Source organism: Huiozyma naganishii, chromosome 13 (genome assembly GCF_000348985.1).
Source record: "Huiozyma naganishii CBS 8797 chromosome 13, complete genome".
Taxonomy (NCBI): Eukaryota; Fungi; Ascomycota; class Saccharomycetes; order Saccharomycetales; family Saccharomycetaceae; genus Huiozyma; species Huiozyma naganishii.
The window spans coordinates 44,418-60,263 of NC_035934.1; the positions used below are offsets into that span (position 1 = coordinate 44,418).

Consider the following 15,846-nt stretch of genomic DNA (forward strand, 5'->3'; position numbering starts at 1 on the left):
TAGTTGATGTCCAATCTCAAGAAGTTATGCGATGGCACCCAGTGCCATGAGAACAACTTGCAACATGAGCTGGAGAGACCAAAAAGTGACTCTTCGCACTCTTATCGAGCGCTGTTCGTCGTCAGCCACGTACTGTGCGAACGAGTCGTAGACTTGCACGCCGAGGTCCTGTATGAGGTGCGAGTCGTAGATTGTCCAGGAGCCCATGAAGTCCGTGACGGATTTTGTCACTTCGCAGTTAATCGGGATGTACGTGCGCCTCGAGTTCATGTACCCGACAATGGGTCTTATCAGAGCGTTGTTTGCGTACGTGAGTTGTCTCGTGAACAAGGGCACCTCTGCCCTGATGTTCTTCAGTCTAAGTGAAAAGTCCACCATGATCTTATCCGATTGCGAATCTGCATGGTCCCCTTTTGAAGCCATGTGTGTAGTTTGGCCCCGTACTTGCCTCAATTTGGCGATGACAGCGTCCGTCCAAGGTGTCGTTGTCAGATCCTGCTGCGGGAAGTGGACGTTGCCCGTCATGTCGACGCGGCCTTCTGTGATCCAGCCAAAGGGACCTTCGATCCCGGCATTCAGGTGGTCTATATCGAGGTTATCGACGCGCAACTGTGTGACCATTCTTGGTTCGAGTGAGTCCTTGGCCCAGAGCAGTTTCTTGTGGATGGTGAACATGGAGTTGTCGTAAGTGCCACTGACTGAGTGCGCGTTCAGTATATCGTAGAGCAGCCAGTGTTTCCGCAGCCTCGGCAGCTGACAGTTAATGATGCTCACTTGGAACGGCCTGAACCCGTTCGGCTGGTACAGTGTGAAGAGGACGTCGTCCAATTGGAATCTCGAGAGCTCGAAATCCCCCGGCTGGTGTATGTTCTTGTAGTTTGCTGGGTCATCCCCCGGAGACCATTTAAGGTGTGTCCTGTCGACTACTCCACGGAGCCCGTTAATGGACACTTCATCGACTATCCCACCGCCATTGAGCCATTTGGTGAAACTGAGCGAGATCTCCACTTTATCGATAGTGAGGTCGAACTGCGTGTAGTTCCCGTCGTCAAACTCCTGTTCGCTGACGAGCAAATTCTCGCTGAGTGCGAGTCTCGCACGCTGGACGGCCTCGCTCTGGGACCCCTTGACGACCCCGTACCGTTGTTCCGGTGTACCCCTGTGGCTCTCTGGTCTTCTTGATACAAACACGTTTGTGAATGCGATCTTGTGTGACCACCAGAAGGGCACGATGGCGTGTTCGAAGATGACTGTTGTCGGTGTGTTCTTCGTAACGAAGTTCCCCACTTTTTGGGCAAGCCACTCCTGTGCGGAAACCGTGTTCATCGTGTATATGAACAATGACGCGAACGTCGTCGTCGACACTACGAACAGCACAGCGTGAGAGACGAGCAACCAGGAGAAGATCGCGCTGAAGTCATCCACGTTGAACGGCTTGTACGATCTTTTCAAGAGCCACCGTACACGCCCAAAGAGCGATGACGAGGTGTCGCCACCACCACCACCATGCACACCTCTAATAGACCCCACCTGCCACCTGGCCCTTTGCCACCTGGCCGTCTGCAACACCCTGCCCCGCGCAACCCTGCTCACCCCCCTCACCAGCCTAACCGGCCTCAAAATGCGACCCAACATCGCATTCTTGTCCGTTTAAAAACACAACCACACACAAACACAGTCAATTGAGCAACCTCGCCCTACCAACACCGTCCAAACCCCACCAGCAGCGACCAACAACGACCCTCCAAAGCTGCAATCAACAGCTGGAGCGACGACTCAAAATCGCATCGCAATAAATTTTTCAGCGACGCAAAAAAAAAAAAGAGGAAAAGACGACGTCGAAAGAAGTTTCAACTGTTTTGACAGTTCCAGCACTGGTCGTAACAGAGCACAGATTACACCAGCACCCGCCGTCAATCACACGCCAATTACACTATGTCCATTCCAGCTAACGCCAACGTCACCGTTTTGAACAAGAACGAGAAGAAAGCAAGAGAGATGATCTCGAAGTTCTCTTTGAAGAGGGTCCCAGGGATCGTGAGAGTCGCCTTCAGAAAGAAGAACAACGAGATCATTGCCGTCGACAAGCCAGACGTTTACAGAACCGTCGGTGGTAACTACGTTGTCTTCGGGGAGGCCAAGGTCGACGACTTCACCAAGAAGCTGGCCGACGCTCAACAGCAGATGGAGAAGAGCGGGATCTCTGACGTCTCTGGGGACAAGTCTCCAGCTGACATTCAGAAGGACATGCAGGCTGCTGCCGCTGAGACCGAGGGCGAGGCCGGTGCTGAGGCCGGTGCCGCAGAGGACGAGGAAGTCGACTCGGGCGACCTGTCCAACGACGACGTCGTGTTAGTCATGGAGCAAGCTAGTGTCTCCAAGGCTAAAGCCGTGAAGGCTTTGAAGGAACACGGCGGCGACATCGTCAATGCCATCATGTCCTTGTCCAAATAAGTACGAGGCTCGTAGAGTAAGACTACGTATTAACGTACATACATAATACATGTGTATAGATATTGTATGGTATCGATGCAAGCGAGCATGGGGTCCTTATTCCGTCTCCTCCTCAGCCGTGGCTCCCTCGACGTCGTGGCTCGGTGTGCGGTGGTTGCAGAAGGGGCACATGTACTGCCAGTCGCCCTTGGGCAGCCTGTACAACCCTGCAAATCTGTCACACTCTGGGCAGACGACTTTCTCAATGTGCGGCATCCCCTGGACGTCGTTGCCTCCCGCAAGCAACCCGATCACTTTATCGAACCACACGTCGTTCTGTTCCTTCGTTGCCTGTTGTTTCCCCGTCTGCAATTGCGTGAGTTCGTCCTTGAGTTGTTGCAACTCGTCGTACTTCAATGACAGCTCCGTGTCAACCACTTGCAGAGCGTCGTCGCCGTTCTGGAACCGTTGTAGCAACGAACTCGTCGCGTTAAACTGTGTCTCCTCCTTCAACTTGTCCACGGTCGACTCGTGCTTGCCCCTAAGCTGTGCAAGCCGCCGCATCTTGTAAGACCGGATCCACCCTGCCCCACTGCGCATCCCGAGATTGTAAAGCACGAGCACTAGTGTTCCGGCCAGCAAAGCCGCCAGGGCCAACATCCATTGGGCACCGGACGTGTAGTACATGTACGATGCGTACAGTGCCGTCAGCGACGCCCCGTAGGAGGACACAGACCTCCGCCAACGGGAAACCCGCCTGTCCAGACTCTTCAATTGCTGCTCGACGTCCTCGATCTGCGCGGCGATCCGCACCAAATCCTCCGTGTACCGCTGCACAACACCTTTACGGCTCCCAAACAGTGTTCTGATCATCGTCCGCACCAGCAACTGCTCCAACACGTCTCTAAACCCTCTTGTTCAACCGTATCAACCATCTGTATATCATACAATTAATATCTCTAATGTACACGTATCGCTCACTTCACGCTGTACTGAACTGGAGAGGAACTACACCGAGAGATGCCCAAAGTGAGTGTATCGAGGAGCCGGCTGCTCCAGTTGCGTGACGAGGGGCAGTGCTCCGTGGTGACGCCGCTCGGGACAGCGATGCTCGAGATACAAGGCGATCTCGCAATGGAGATTGCCTCCGATGGGTGTGACCCGGGGGACCCGCGTGTCTCTGTGTTACAGGGGCAACAGATCTTCAGGTTCGGTCTGCTGGACTTACACGGGACGAGCAGGGAGGCTACGCTGTACATCGGGCAGAAACAGCGGATGGTCGGAAAGTTGGTCAAATTGGACGTCCCCATGGGCGTGCTCCACTTCGATACAGCAACGCAGACGGCTCAATTGCAAGATATAATACGGTACAGACTCATATTCAGGGACCGCCCGCTCCCCATCATGTGAAACCCGGTGTATGGAGCTGCAATATCTGCCGTGGTGGTAGTGTCCAGTGTACATATATTATAAATTTGTAGTGAATCGATTGTATGAAACACCGGTAACTGACGCACGAGAGGATGAGGAATCTGGTTCGGGTGTGGTCTCGTGTGACTCTGCAGTGTCTGTGAGGATGAGCGGGAGTGTGCCATTGCAGGCTGATGTTTTGCCGAGCGGGTCGGAGCACTACGTGGCCTTGAGTTTGCCACGGTGGGGGGACGTCGAGGAGTATGCGCGCAAGAGAAGCAGTGTCGCCGCAGGTGCTGCTGGGTACGAGGAGTCTGGGCTGCACAGGTACGTTGCAAGGTTGACGCGTGTGCTGAGGGACAAGTATGCGAAGGAACGGGAGGAGTGTCTCTGCTTCCCCTCGTACACCGTTGCTAAACGGTGTAGGGAGTACATTAGAGTCGCAGTGGCCGGTTCTGAGGGGGCTCGCAATGCGAAAGTTCGTATCCTGCAATTGTCCACTGCGCGGCCGCTGACGGACGAGGAGGCGTCCAGCAAGAAGGAGTGTAAGATCGCCGTTGCGTTTGTCGCAGGGCCATATTTCACCCACATGCTGGACTACTGGAGGCTCAGCGGGGAGATGGTGTCCAGTAGGGTCGCCAAGTACGTGTTGCATGAGTTGTTCATGATAGAGAAGTCACAAGCTGTTGCGTCGTCGTCTACGAGTGGACACAGGGGGGAGAATGAGGAGAAGGACTTTATAGAGTCCCGTTACGGAAGGCAGGTCAACTTCACGTTCGCTGCTACTGCGGAGAGACTCGTCAAGAAAAGGATTGCCACTAAGATGGTCGATTTGGACGACGAGGCGACTCTGACAAACAGCACACCGGTTCTCGATATGGATATTGTCGCTTTACAAATGCACCAGCACTCAGACTACGATGATGATGACGACGACGATGACTATGGGAACGTCGGTGTTGCAGGAGAGAACATACAGTCACTGGTCCCTGCAGAGTCCATGTCTGTCGAGGTGAACACCATTGACAACGGCAGTGTCGCTGACGCACATGTAAACCCAGAGACGGATATCTTCCTCTTTGCCAGTGGGATGGCGTCTCTGTACACGACGGTGCGGCTGTTGACGAAACTGGACGAGCAACGGCAAACGTTACGGAATAACAGGGGGACCGCTTCACCAGGCCCCGAGCAACACAGCAAGAAAACCGTAGTGTTGGGGGTCCCCTGCCACGACACGTACGAGATGGTGACGACGTTATCCAAGTCGTATTTCATCCCGGAGAATGGTACTGATGGGCTCAGTAAGTTGAAGGAGATCCTACATTCTGGGGAGCAGATCCTTGCCGTGATCACTGAGACGCCGACGAACGGGCTCCTTGATGTGACGAACTTGGTCGAGTTGAAGCAACTTAGCGAACTGTTTGGGTTCTACATTGTCGTGGACGAGTCCGTAGGAGGGTTTGTCAACGTCGATGCGCTCGTGTACTGCGATATCGTGTGCTCGTCGCTCGTGAAGATGTTCAGTGGCACAGAGGATGTAGTAAGTGGTTCGATGGTCGTGAACCCGCAGAGCAAGCTGTACGATTTTGCACAGACTTTCATGGCATCCGAGCACGAGCCCAGTAGTGTGCTCTGGTGCGAGGACATAATCCAGTTGGAGCAGAATTCGCGGGATTTCGTGAGCAAAAGCAAGCGGATCAACACGGCCACGAAGCGGCTACTACGCGATGTGATACTGCCACAGCGGGGCACCATATTTACCGAGGTGCACCATCCAAGTATCACGGACAGGGCTCAATATAATCTGATCAAGGGGAAGCAGGACGGTGGGTACGGTGGTGTGTTTGCTGTGCAGTTCTCGACCCTGGAACGTGCCCGATCGTTCTACGACCGTTTGAACGTGTGCAAGGGCCCCGGTCTGGGCGGCGACTACACGGTCGCGTGTCCCTGGCAGTTACTAAACCAGTACGACGAAGTGGACAAGACACTCATACGAGTCAGCGTAGGGCTTGAGGACTACGACGTGCTGAAACGAGCGTTTGAGGAGGCGATCGCCGCATGACATCCCCGAAATACAGCATTACCAGTACACATTAGAGCATTATTCTGCATCCCCATCCTTTCCGTCGTGATCTCATGAGAAGTAATTTAAAGGTTTGAATATATGTATATATATGGGGATACATGAAGGGGGACATATATAGAGAGATGAGTTTTGAGCCCTATACACGCACGCACACACGCCTCAGTGTTTTTCAACGGGTTTCTCACCTCTTGCAAACCGTGGGTTTCTAGGGTCGTTAACGAACTCGTCCGAGTTGAGCATGACGTTTGTGAACTTGGACATGCCGTAGTACACTATCAGTCCGCCAGCGAAGAACGGCCAGTATGGCTTCAGCACCGGTGTGGGGAACTTCTTTATCATGTTGTGTGTGTGTGTCGGAGTGCGTATGGGTGTGACAGAGCGAGGGGACCCTCTCACACCTGTGTATGTTGCAGTAACATCTTCTTCTCGATATTTTTTATTTGATGTGAGGGATTCTTGTGTTAGTGTAATGGGTGTGTCTCATTGGCTGTGGCGTGTTTCTTGCGTTGCAGGTTGTGTGCTGGGGGTAGCTAAGTGGTTGTGTCTTTGGTGATGTTGTGGTGATGTTGAAGTAGTGGTTGTGGTCGTTTTTGGTGGTTTTGAGGTCGCGGTTGGGGGTGGTTGGGGGGGTCTTTGTTTGTATCCACGCTCCGGAGCTGTAACAAGTACTGGGTTGACCGCACGGGGGCAGTGAATCTTGTGGTCGTACTCGTCATGACTCCACTGCCCTCCGTCTCTAACACAGCTGTGTTGTAGCTCTGGCACCGCTCGTTCCCGTCACCGCACAAAAATTGCAAAAAACACGTCAAAAATAATCTTTTCACGCTCATCTCAAAGTTTTGAGACGTCTGACGAGTTGTAGATGAGACAGCGAGAGCGTGCGTTGAGTACGTTGGTGTGTCTGTGTTGGTCTGTGTTGGTCTGTGTTGGTCTGTGTTGGTCTGCGGCAATGCTGGATATGTCAGTTGGCAGTGGGCTGTCGCATTTGGAAGAGACGCTGCACAAGTCGCGGCCGTTCGTGTGTTCCGTTTGCACGAGGGCGTTTATCAGGCAGGAGCATCTGAAGAGACACCAGCGGTCGCACACGAACGAGAAGCCGTTCATATGCGTGTTCTGCGGGAGGTGTTTTGCAAGGAGGGATCTTGTGCTGCGGCACCAGCACAAGTTGCACTCGGCGCTGATCGGTACCGAGTTGCATCACGAGAACGTCAACGCTTTGCTCAATGACGATAACATTAAGACGACGCTCACGGATAGGCATGTGGTTAGGATAGAGGGGAACAAGCAGACAATCTTGCCCACGCCGTTGAATCCACTGGCGAAGACGCAGGCACAACTGAACAAAGCGGCAAAAGTAGCCGCGAGGGAGGCGGAGAGACTGCACAGGATTATGGGTGGGGGTGGTGACACTAAGACGAGTAACTTTGTACAGCAAGTGAACACACGGCCCAAGAGACACGCATCGTTTTCTGCATCCAGTGCATTCACCTACAAGGATAGGATGCATATGATAGCGCAGTCAGAACCACCGCCAGGTGAAGATTCTCTAGTGAGTGGTGGGAGTTCCGATGATGGTGAACGCAAGAACAAGGTGCACAACGATTCTGATTTTGATTCGATGGCTAATGTACCCCATCAGGTAGGGTTTGCCACTCCACAACTGACTGCACAGCAAATGATAGACAAGGCGCTAGAGTGCGGTATCGACTTGAATTTCGACGCGATCCCTTTCCTGTCGCTCGAACAGACAAACGGGAAGCAAGATACAACTGAGGGTGGTACAGTTGGGGCACAGACGGGTGACTCCATGACGATCCCAGCGATTCCAACACCGTTCCTCACGGATTTTTTGACCATGGGTTCGTCCGTCGGTGGGTCCGGTGGGTTTGATAAAGTAAACTCGTCCAACGACCTCAACCTGGATTACTTCAACTACAAGGACTCTGTCGCAAATACGGGGACTACAGCTACAAGCGCTACCTCGCAGGGGGGCAGAATGATCAAGAGTTCGACTAGAGAGAACTTGCTTTCCCCCTTTGATGAATTTATCGCGCATACCCCGTTCGAGATCGAGTTCAAATCTCATCTAGATAACCAGCATTTCAACGATATCGGATTCACCATGGACTGGCAACAGCAGGGGAACTCACATGCTGGGAAACAAGCGCTTGAAACACAACAGTTGCAACCGTCCATGCCAATGTTCGTCGACAATACCATTTGCAATCTCTTCAATTCGAGACAGATGGACTTGTCAAACAAGCACATAGAAATATCGAGTTTCTCTAGAAACTTCCCCAAGACAAACCCAATGTTAGAATTCAACCCAGTAAACACAATAGAGTTGAAGTTTTTTACGGACTTCTTCAGAATGCAGATCATAAGGGACAATGGACTTACGCCGGACTTGTTCCCTACTACAGATGAATTGAATCACTACATCAACCTGTACAGAGATGAATTCCACAATTTCTTCCCCTTCGTTCACTTACAAACTTTGAAGCCAACTTTAGGGAATTACCCATTTTTGTTGAGTATAGCGATGATCGGTGCTTTGTACGGATTCCACTCAACACACTCAATGCTGCTATCCAACATCGCGTGGTTTCAAATAAAGGAACTTCTCGAGAGGCAGCATCAGAATTACAAAATTACGCCGCTCTGGGTCATACAGTCGATCGTGTTGCTGACTTTCATCGGTATCTTCAGTAACGACAAAAACGTCACAAACAGCATGCAAACACAGTTGCAAACGCTGATCCGTCTCGTCAAACTAACCAAATTGAACAAACCTTTGGAGACTCTTATAAACCCACCGATCGAGAGCAATCACATCATGGATCTGCAGAACGACCCTGTCGCTCTGAAGAACTTCAAAGACCAGTACAACTCAAAGGAGCAGATCGAAAAGAATTTCCATTATTTCATACTCGCACAGACTCGTATCAGGACCTGTCACATCATCTTTCTAATTTCCAATTTCTTCTCTGGACTGCTCGGTACAGAATGTTTCTTCCATTCGATCGACTTGAAATGCGGGCTCCCCTGTTACAACGCCATCTTGTTCTACTCGCTGGATGCGGAGATGTGGTATGGGTACTTGCAAAAGAAAAACATCGTCCTGGACTCCAAGTTTTCACTGATCGAGCTTTCCAACGGTAATGGGAATTACGAGAGCTGTCTGATGTATCTATCCAGCGGTAGCAATTTCATATTCCAAAACGCAAAGGTTTCCTTCAAAACCATGCTCACTTCGCTCGTCTCCGTCCACGAGAAAATCTCGTTAGAGAGGCTCAAGTTCTCGCAGACGGATAACTACGTCGCTTGGAAGACCAACTGTCTCCCACTGATAGAAACGATGTTGAAGCATTGGGAGGCGCTGTACTTGAAGAACGGTGGGGTTCTTGTCCCGGAACCGGAAAACATTCCGCTGATTAACGCGAACCCGTCGATACGACTAATCATCCCACTGTACCATTCTGCGAAAGTCCGTGAAGTGGTGGACATGACGGGAATAATGAATACAATCTGGAGGCAAGACTGGGAAGGGATGAACCGTCACATGAGCACGTTCTACTACGATTGGGAGTCTCTCCGGGTCGCTACGCGGCCATCGCTAGCACTCATCGAGTTCTGGATCAACACGGTTTCCTTCCTGGAGAACAACCCGGAGAAAATCGCCATCACCACGCCGATCTTCTCCATCACTTGCATCGTCGCCTCGCTGCTGGTCATCTCGGAATACCTGCGGAAACTGGAGTACTGGTCGCACCAGTCTACACCCCACCACGTACTGCAAGAGAACGACAGAGTCCTATGGCTTGCCATCTACAAAGCGCTCGCGAGAGTCGACGCACACTTGTCCTCGAAAGACTACGGCACGGTTTCGCCAGCAGTGGCAACGCCATCGCAGGAGGTGGAGACCATGCTGCTCTCCGGCGAGACGGCAGCGGCACCGGTGTCCCGCCTCAAGCTGTCCAGCAAGACTCTTGGCCTCGGTGTCAAGATGCTGACTTCCTCGCCCGTGTGGTCCGTGAGCATCCTGTTCGCTCAGGCTCTACAATCAAGACGGCAACATAACAAGACACCCTGATTCCGTGGGTCCAAACGATGCGGGGGGCAAGACAATCTTAAAGAGTGCAACGGACCATGGGCAGCCACGGCGTTACACCTTGCGATGAGCTCTGGAAAATTTTTCAAATATTGTCAATTTTGAGGACTCATCATCATCCAAGTTCCCACCATGTCGATGGTGTGGGGTCATCGGTTACTGGTTCCCAGGGCGGCGATGGTGTCGAAAATGACTGGCAGGGAACTGTTCAAGCAGATGGGGTGTCCCCGGCGGGTTCTTGCGCCGATGGTTGACTCGAGCGAGCTTTGCTGGCGGATTCTATCACGGGCTTACGGTGCGACGCTGTGCTACACACCGATGTTCCATGCGAAGCTGTTTGCGACTTCTGAGAAGTACAGAAGGGACATGTGGTGTCCCCTCGATGGTACTGTGGGTGTTGCTGATCGGCCGTTGATTGTACAGATATGTGGAAACGACCCGGAGTACATTTTGAAGACCGCTGAGTTGGTGCAGGACCGGTGTGACGCGGTGGACTTAAACCTTGGGTGTCCGCAGGGGATCGCGCGAAAGGGACACTACGGGTCGTTCCTGATGGAGGAGTGGGAGGTCATTGAGAAGATCATTCGTACATTGCACGAGAAACTGACAGTTCCCGTTACGGCGAAGATACGCGTGTTCCCCGATAGAGAGAAGACGCTGCAGTATGCGAAGATGATCCTGGATGCTGGTGTGCAGATACTGACTGTGCATGGACGTTTGCGTGAGCAGAAGGGTCAGAAGACGGGGCTCGCGGACTGGGACGTGATCCGATACTTAAGGGATAACTTACCTGCGGGCACGGTGATGTTTGCGAACGGGAACGTACTGTACCCGGGGGACATCGAGCGGTGTCTCGAGTACACTGGGTGTGACGCGGTTATGAGTGCGGAGGGGAACCTGTACAACCCCGGTGTGTTCAGCGACCCAGCTGGTGACAAGGACCGGACTTTCCCGCGTGTGGACGTGCTTCTGCGGGAGTTCTTTGAAATTGTGAAGTTGCACGCTGGGGATTCCCCCGCGTCGCGGAAGGCGATGAAGTCACACTTCTTCAAGATTCTGCGGCCGTTCCTACCGCACCACACGGATATCCGGTCCTCCATTGCATCGCTCTCCGCACACACGACGCTGGACGAGTGGGAGCGAGAGGTCGTCGTCCCCGTGGAACGCGCCGTTGAGGCGATCTACCGCACGGACCCAGAGGATGCAATTGTCGACGGTCCTTTGGAGAAATGGGGCGGATGCTACAAGAGTGTGCCCTACTGGCGGTGTCAACCGTACTTCCGGCGCGTGGACGGCGTCGCAGGCGACAAGAGGGTTGTTGCGGAGTTAGATGCGCAGGATGACACGTCGTCTCCGGCAAAGAGGCTCAAGACGGATGCCTAGGTGGCCATCCAAATAAGAATCCATCTGTACGTAAGATCGCAAAGCAATATTTTATAGAAGAAGAAGAAGAGGAAGAAGAAGAAGAGATGTTTCACTACACTACACTCTGGCTTTAGAACCACAACAGCAGCAGATATGTTTGGTAACAGTTTGAGAAACGGTGTGAGAGGGTTCAGTTCGAGTGCGCGTGCTTTGAAGCGGGTGTTCTTCGACACTAAGCTAGCGGACGGGTCCGCGTTGGGCCGGATTGAGTTCGAGTTGTACGACGACGTCGTGCCCAAGACCGCGGCGAACTTCGCTGGGCTGTGCACTGGAGTTAAGGGGTTTGGGTTCAAGGGCACGCCCTTCCACCGGATCATCCCTCAGTTCATGATCCAAGGTGGTGACACGGACTTGCTTAACGGATTCGGTGGGAAGTCCATCTACGGTGCCAAGTTTGCTGACGAGAACTTCACGAAGAAGCACGACCGGCCTGGGTTGCTCTCGATGGCGAATGCGGGGCCCAACACGAACGGGTCGCAGTTCTTCATCACGACCGTCGCTTGCCCCTGGCTCGACGGGAAACACGTCGTGTTCGGTGAGGTCGTGAAGGGCTACGACGACGTCGTGAAGAAGATCGAGTCCTACGGGTCCTCTTCGGGGCAACCCCGTGCCCAGATCGTCATTGAAGACGCTGGCGAGCTGGACTAAACTGATATCTAGCCTTGTACATACAACTACTAGTACCAGTAACTACTACTGCAGTATATATTGGATTGATTGATATATAACTCTTAGCAGTAACAACGGTGAGAGTAAGAAGACCACAGAGAGGACTGTAACGACCGCTGCAAGATGAGTTTGGAGGATACGTTGGCGAACATGACGCTGTACGATGCGAAGAAGTACTTCCGGAAGGCGCAGAACGTCGTGTTCAACTTCACAGAGATGGAGTCGAAGGTGAGGGAGGCGACGAACAACGAACCTTGGGGGGCCTCCTCTACGCTGATGGAGCAGATTGCGCAGGGGACGTACAACTACAAGGAGCGGGAGGAGGTGATGATGATGCTGATGCGGCGGTTCACGGAGAAGGCCGGGTCCGAGTGGCGGCAGATCTACAAAGCGTTGCAGTTGCTGGACTACCTGATCAGACGTGGGTCCGAGAAGTTCATCGACGACGTGCGTGCTGCGCTGCGGATCGTGCGTCTTCTTGAGTCCTTCCATTACATCGACTCGCAGGGGAGAGATCAAGGTGTCAACGTGCGCAACCGTGCGAAGCAGATCGTCGAGTTGTTGCAAGACGACGCTGCGGTCAGGGACGCCCGCAAGAAGGCCCGCGAGACCGCGAAGAAGTATAAAGGTGTTGCCGGTGGTGCCACCGCGTTGGGGGCTGGTGGCTCCTCCACCGCCGGGGCGATGAACCCGCATGCAGGGTTCAACGCTTCCACTTCGCATGGTATCTCGGTCTCTGCGGACTTCGACACTGATGACGAGGCAGAAGTTGAGCCCGCAAGTGCGGCAAGGCCGATAGAGAGGTTTACTTTGGAACCTTCCCCACCTCCAGCAGCGTTACAACGGGCCCAAGCTCAAACTCAAGAGGCTGATGACGATGACGACGAGTTCAGCGAATTCCAAAGTGCTGCTGCACCTACTACGAGCACCCAGCAAGCGACTACACCGGCATCCAATACAATCAACAACACGTCGTCGAACCTGCTCTCGTTGGACTTGCACACTTCGCAGAGTACTATGCCAAGCAGCATGCCCAGCAGTATGCCACAGAAGCAGCCGGCCAAAGCTGGGGACCCCTTCTCGTCGCTGTTCAACACTGCGAAGAGTCTGCCGGAGGACCCGGCGAGGAAACCGGCCCCCGCTGTGGTCAGCACAACGACAGTCGAGTCTTCCCCCCGGAACAGATCCGGCAATCATCAACCGACCGCTAAGCCAGCCCCAGTCCCCGCTGCATCACAAAACGACGACGACGACGATCTCTTCGGCGAACTGACGAGTTCCAGCGCTGCAGGAACACGGCAGGACACCGGCGACGTCGACCTGCTAAGCTTCTAATATGTCTGACGAATATAAAGTAGTGTATGTACAGTATGTGCTCTGTTGGTATTCCGGGGTGGTCCAGCACCCGGAATACCACTATCTAACATGAACCAGTGGCGCTTCCCTCGTGCGGTTCTGCGGGATTCCGCGGCCCCCTTGGCTCCCGCGGCGGCTCCCACGACTCTCGTTGCAACTTCTTCCTCCTCTCCTCCGGGGTCTCGCTCTCCAAAGTGTGTGCGGGACAGGGCAGCAGCGACCCGAGCGCGACGGACGCAAAGGCGACTAGGAATGTAGACAGGTACAGGTTGTTCAGCAACCGGTTGGCAGTGCGTGCCCTCATTTGTGGCTGTTGTGGTGGTGGGTTTTGTGTTTCTTCGAGGTGCTCGTGATGTTTCGAGTATTGCAATCTTTCAATTAAAAGAAGTTCATGAAGGTATCAACAACAACAACAACAAGATTACATCAACTACATCAACTACATCAAGGCAATGGATCTGGTGACTCGCGGCTTGAGGGAGCTGTTCTCTGTGCCCGCGCTGGATGCACGGATTGCGCCGCAGCCGGTCTCTCCAGTGGGCAAGGGCAAAGGCAAGAAGGTAGGCGGCGGCGGCAGCAGCAGCGGTGGTTCCGTTAGTCCCCTTGGTTCTGTTGGTGCGCCGCGGTGGGGAACACTCGAGTTTAAAGCGTACTTTGCTGCTTTTGCAGTCGTGGTGCCGCTGATGTTGCGCGCTGCCGTGCGGGCGAGCAGCGAGGTCAACGTCGAGAACTTCCCGAAGTTCAGCCCTCTGCTGAGCCAAGGGTGGCTCTTTGGACGGAAAGTGGACAACTCTGACGCACAGTACAGGTTCTTTAGGGACAACCTGTTGCTCCTGCTGTCGTTGATGGGTGGGCACGTTCTTTTGAGGCGGATTGTGCACAAGGTAGTCCCGCAGATCTCGCGGCTGCGGTTCGACCTCTTCTTTGGTTTGTTCTTCCTGTGGGTAGCACACGGCGTCAATGCAGTACGTATCCTGTTGCACATGTTTACGATGTTCATCGTCGTAAGGGTGTTGAAGCGGCACAGGCGATACGCAACCGCTTTCAACTGGGTGTATGGTATTGGGACTTTGTTCATCAACGACCACTTGCGCACGATGCCTCTGAGCAGGCTTGCCTCCTGTCTGTCCTTCCTCGACGACGATGTCCGGTTTAGAGGGATCATCCCGCGGTGGGACGTTTTCTTCAACTTCACACTGCTACGGATTATTAGTTACAACTTGGACTTCTTGGAAAGGTGGGATACACAGTTCAAGACTTTGAAGAAGACAGAGGATGGTGACACTGGGGAAGATCTCGTCCTGGAAAGACCGCATCACCGCAGACTTAACTCTTCGAGCGTGTCCCTGCAGACGATACAGGAGGACGACAAGCAACCACCACATGGCGACTCTTTACTCGTGAACGAACGTGCCAGACTCGAGGCGCCTCACCATATCAGCGAGTACAACTTGGCAAACCTCGTCGCTTATGTGCTGTACACACCTCTGTTCATCGCTGGGCCCATCATTACTTTCAACGACTACGTGTACCAGAGCAAGCACACGTTGCCCTCGATCAGTAAGCGGCGCATTGTGTCGTACGCTGTGCGGCTCGCCTTGACGATCCTCACGATGGAGTTCATCCTGCACTTCACATACGTCGTCGCCGTGTCCAAGACGAAGGCGTGGACGAACGACACGCCCTTCGAGATCTCGATGATCGGTCTGTTTAACTTGAACGCGATCTACTTGAAGTTGCTGATCCCCTGGCGTCTGTTCCGTCTCTGGGCGCTTCTCGACGGTGTCGACGCCCCAGAGAACATGATCCGCATGGTCGACAACAACTACAGCTCGCTAGCGTTCTGGCGGGCGTGGCACCGGTCCTTCAACAAGTGGGTCGTCCGGTACATCTACATCCCACTGGGCGGGTCCCGCAACAGAATCCTCACCTCTCTGGCCGTGTTCTCCTTCGTAGCTGTGTGGCACGACATCCAATTGAAATTGCTCTTCTGGGGGTGGATCATCGTGCTGTTCCTGATCCCGGAGATGCTCGCCACGGAGTTTTGCCAGCAGTTTAGGGCCAAGTCCTGGTACAGACACCTGTGCGCGCTGGGCGCAGTCGCCAACATCTGGACGATGATGATTGCAAACCTGTTCGGTTTCTGTCTGGGCGTCGACGGCACGCGCACTCTGCTCTGGGACATGTTCTCCACGGTGCGCGGCCTTTGCTTCTTCGGCATCGCCAGCGGCTGCCTCTTTGTCGCCGTGCAGATCATGTTTGAGCTGCGTGAGGAGGAGAAGAGACAGGGCATCTACTTGAAGTGTTAAGCTGGGGGAGACCCTGATACAGATCTCGCTGTGTAAAAGTTGTGTAC

At 53.5% G+C, this 15,846-nt stretch overlaps 12 protein-coding genes across 12 annotated transcripts; 8 read left to right on the top strand and 4 right to left on the bottom strand.

Annotated features, from left to right (window-relative positions):
- Positions 1–24: 24 nt before the first annotated feature.
- On the bottom strand, positions 25–1,635 carry MDM31 (Mdm31p; the record flags this gene model as incomplete). Its single annotated transcript, XM_022610873.1, has 1 exon — positions 25–1,635. One exon carries the CDS (start codon positions 1,633–1,635, stop codon positions 25–27), a length of 1,611 nt encoding a protein of 536 aa, XP_022467126.1.
- Positions 1,636–1,935: 300 nt separating this feature from the next.
- Positions 1,936–2,454, top strand: EGD2 (Egd2p; the record flags this gene model as incomplete). The annotated part of the gene is made up of 1 exon (XM_022610875.1): positions 1,936–2,454. One exon carries the CDS (start codon positions 1,936–1,938, stop codon positions 2,452–2,454), a length of 519 nt encoding a protein of 172 aa, XP_022467127.1.
- A 96-nt stretch (positions 2,455–2,550) lies between these two features.
- LNP1 (Lnp1p) lies at positions 2,551–3,306 on the bottom strand (the record flags this gene model as incomplete). Its single annotated transcript, XM_022610876.1, has 1 exon — positions 2,551–3,306. The coding sequence occupies one exon, from the start codon at positions 3,304–3,306 to the stop codon at positions 2,551–2,553; it is 756 nt and encodes a 251-aa protein (XP_022467128.1).
- Positions 3,307–3,453: 147 nt separating this feature from the next.
- CTF8 (Ctf8p) lies at positions 3,454–3,843 on the top strand (the record flags this gene model as incomplete). The annotated part of the gene is made up of 1 exon (XM_022610877.1): positions 3,454–3,843. One exon carries the CDS (start codon positions 3,454–3,456, stop codon positions 3,841–3,843), a length of 390 nt encoding a protein of 129 aa, XP_022467129.1.
- A 166-nt stretch (positions 3,844–4,009) lies between these two features.
- KNAG0M00330 (putative cystathionine gamma-synthase) lies at positions 4,010–5,905 on the top strand (the record flags this gene model as incomplete). The annotated part of the gene is made up of 1 exon (XM_022610878.1): positions 4,010–5,905. The coding sequence occupies one exon, from the start codon at positions 4,010–4,012 to the stop codon at positions 5,903–5,905; it is 1,896 nt and encodes a 631-aa protein (XP_022467130.1).
- Positions 5,906–6,088: 183 nt separating this feature from the next.
- ATP18 (F1F0 ATP synthase subunit i) lies at positions 6,089–6,268 on the bottom strand (the record flags this gene model as incomplete). The annotated part of the gene is made up of 1 exon (XM_022610879.1): positions 6,089–6,268. One exon carries the CDS (start codon positions 6,266–6,268, stop codon positions 6,089–6,091), a length of 180 nt encoding a protein of 59 aa, XP_022467131.1.
- A 523-nt stretch (positions 6,269–6,791) lies between these two features.
- On the top strand, positions 6,792–10,022 carry TDA9 (Tda9p; the record flags this gene model as incomplete). Its single annotated transcript, XM_022610880.1, has 1 exon — positions 6,792–10,022. One exon carries the CDS (start codon positions 6,792–6,794, stop codon positions 10,020–10,022), a length of 3,231 nt encoding a protein of 1,076 aa, XP_022467132.1.
- Positions 10,023–10,178: 156 nt separating this feature from the next.
- Positions 10,179–11,423, top strand: DUS1 (tRNA dihydrouridine synthase; the record flags this gene model as incomplete). The annotated part of the gene is made up of 1 exon (XM_022610881.1): positions 10,179–11,423. One exon carries the CDS (start codon positions 10,179–10,181, stop codon positions 11,421–11,423), a length of 1,245 nt encoding a protein of 414 aa, XP_022467133.1.
- Positions 11,424–11,558: 135 nt separating this feature from the next.
- CPR3 (peptidylprolyl isomerase CPR3) lies at positions 11,559–12,113 on the top strand (the record flags this gene model as incomplete). Its single annotated transcript, XM_022610882.1, has 1 exon — positions 11,559–12,113. One exon carries the CDS (start codon positions 11,559–11,561, stop codon positions 12,111–12,113), a length of 555 nt encoding a protein of 184 aa, XP_022467134.1.
- Positions 12,114–12,257: 144 nt separating this feature from the next.
- Positions 12,258–13,469, top strand: ENT3 (Ent3p; the record flags this gene model as incomplete). The annotated part of the gene is made up of 1 exon (XM_022610883.1): positions 12,258–13,469. One exon carries the CDS (start codon positions 12,258–12,260, stop codon positions 13,467–13,469), a length of 1,212 nt encoding a protein of 403 aa, XP_022467135.1.
- An 85-nt stretch (positions 13,470–13,554) lies between these two features.
- On the bottom strand, positions 13,555–13,794 carry COA2 (Coa2p; the record flags this gene model as incomplete). Its single annotated transcript, XM_022610884.1, has 1 exon — positions 13,555–13,794. One exon carries the CDS (start codon positions 13,792–13,794, stop codon positions 13,555–13,557), a length of 240 nt encoding a protein of 79 aa, XP_022467136.1.
- A 148-nt stretch (positions 13,795–13,942) lies between these two features.
- On the top strand, positions 13,943–15,799 carry GUP2 (putative O-acyltransferase; the record flags this gene model as incomplete). The annotated part of the gene is made up of 1 exon (XM_022610886.1): positions 13,943–15,799. The coding sequence occupies one exon, from the start codon at positions 13,943–13,945 to the stop codon at positions 15,797–15,799; it is 1,857 nt and encodes a 618-aa protein (XP_022467137.1).
- Between the last annotated feature and the right edge of the window lie 47 nt (positions 15,800–15,846).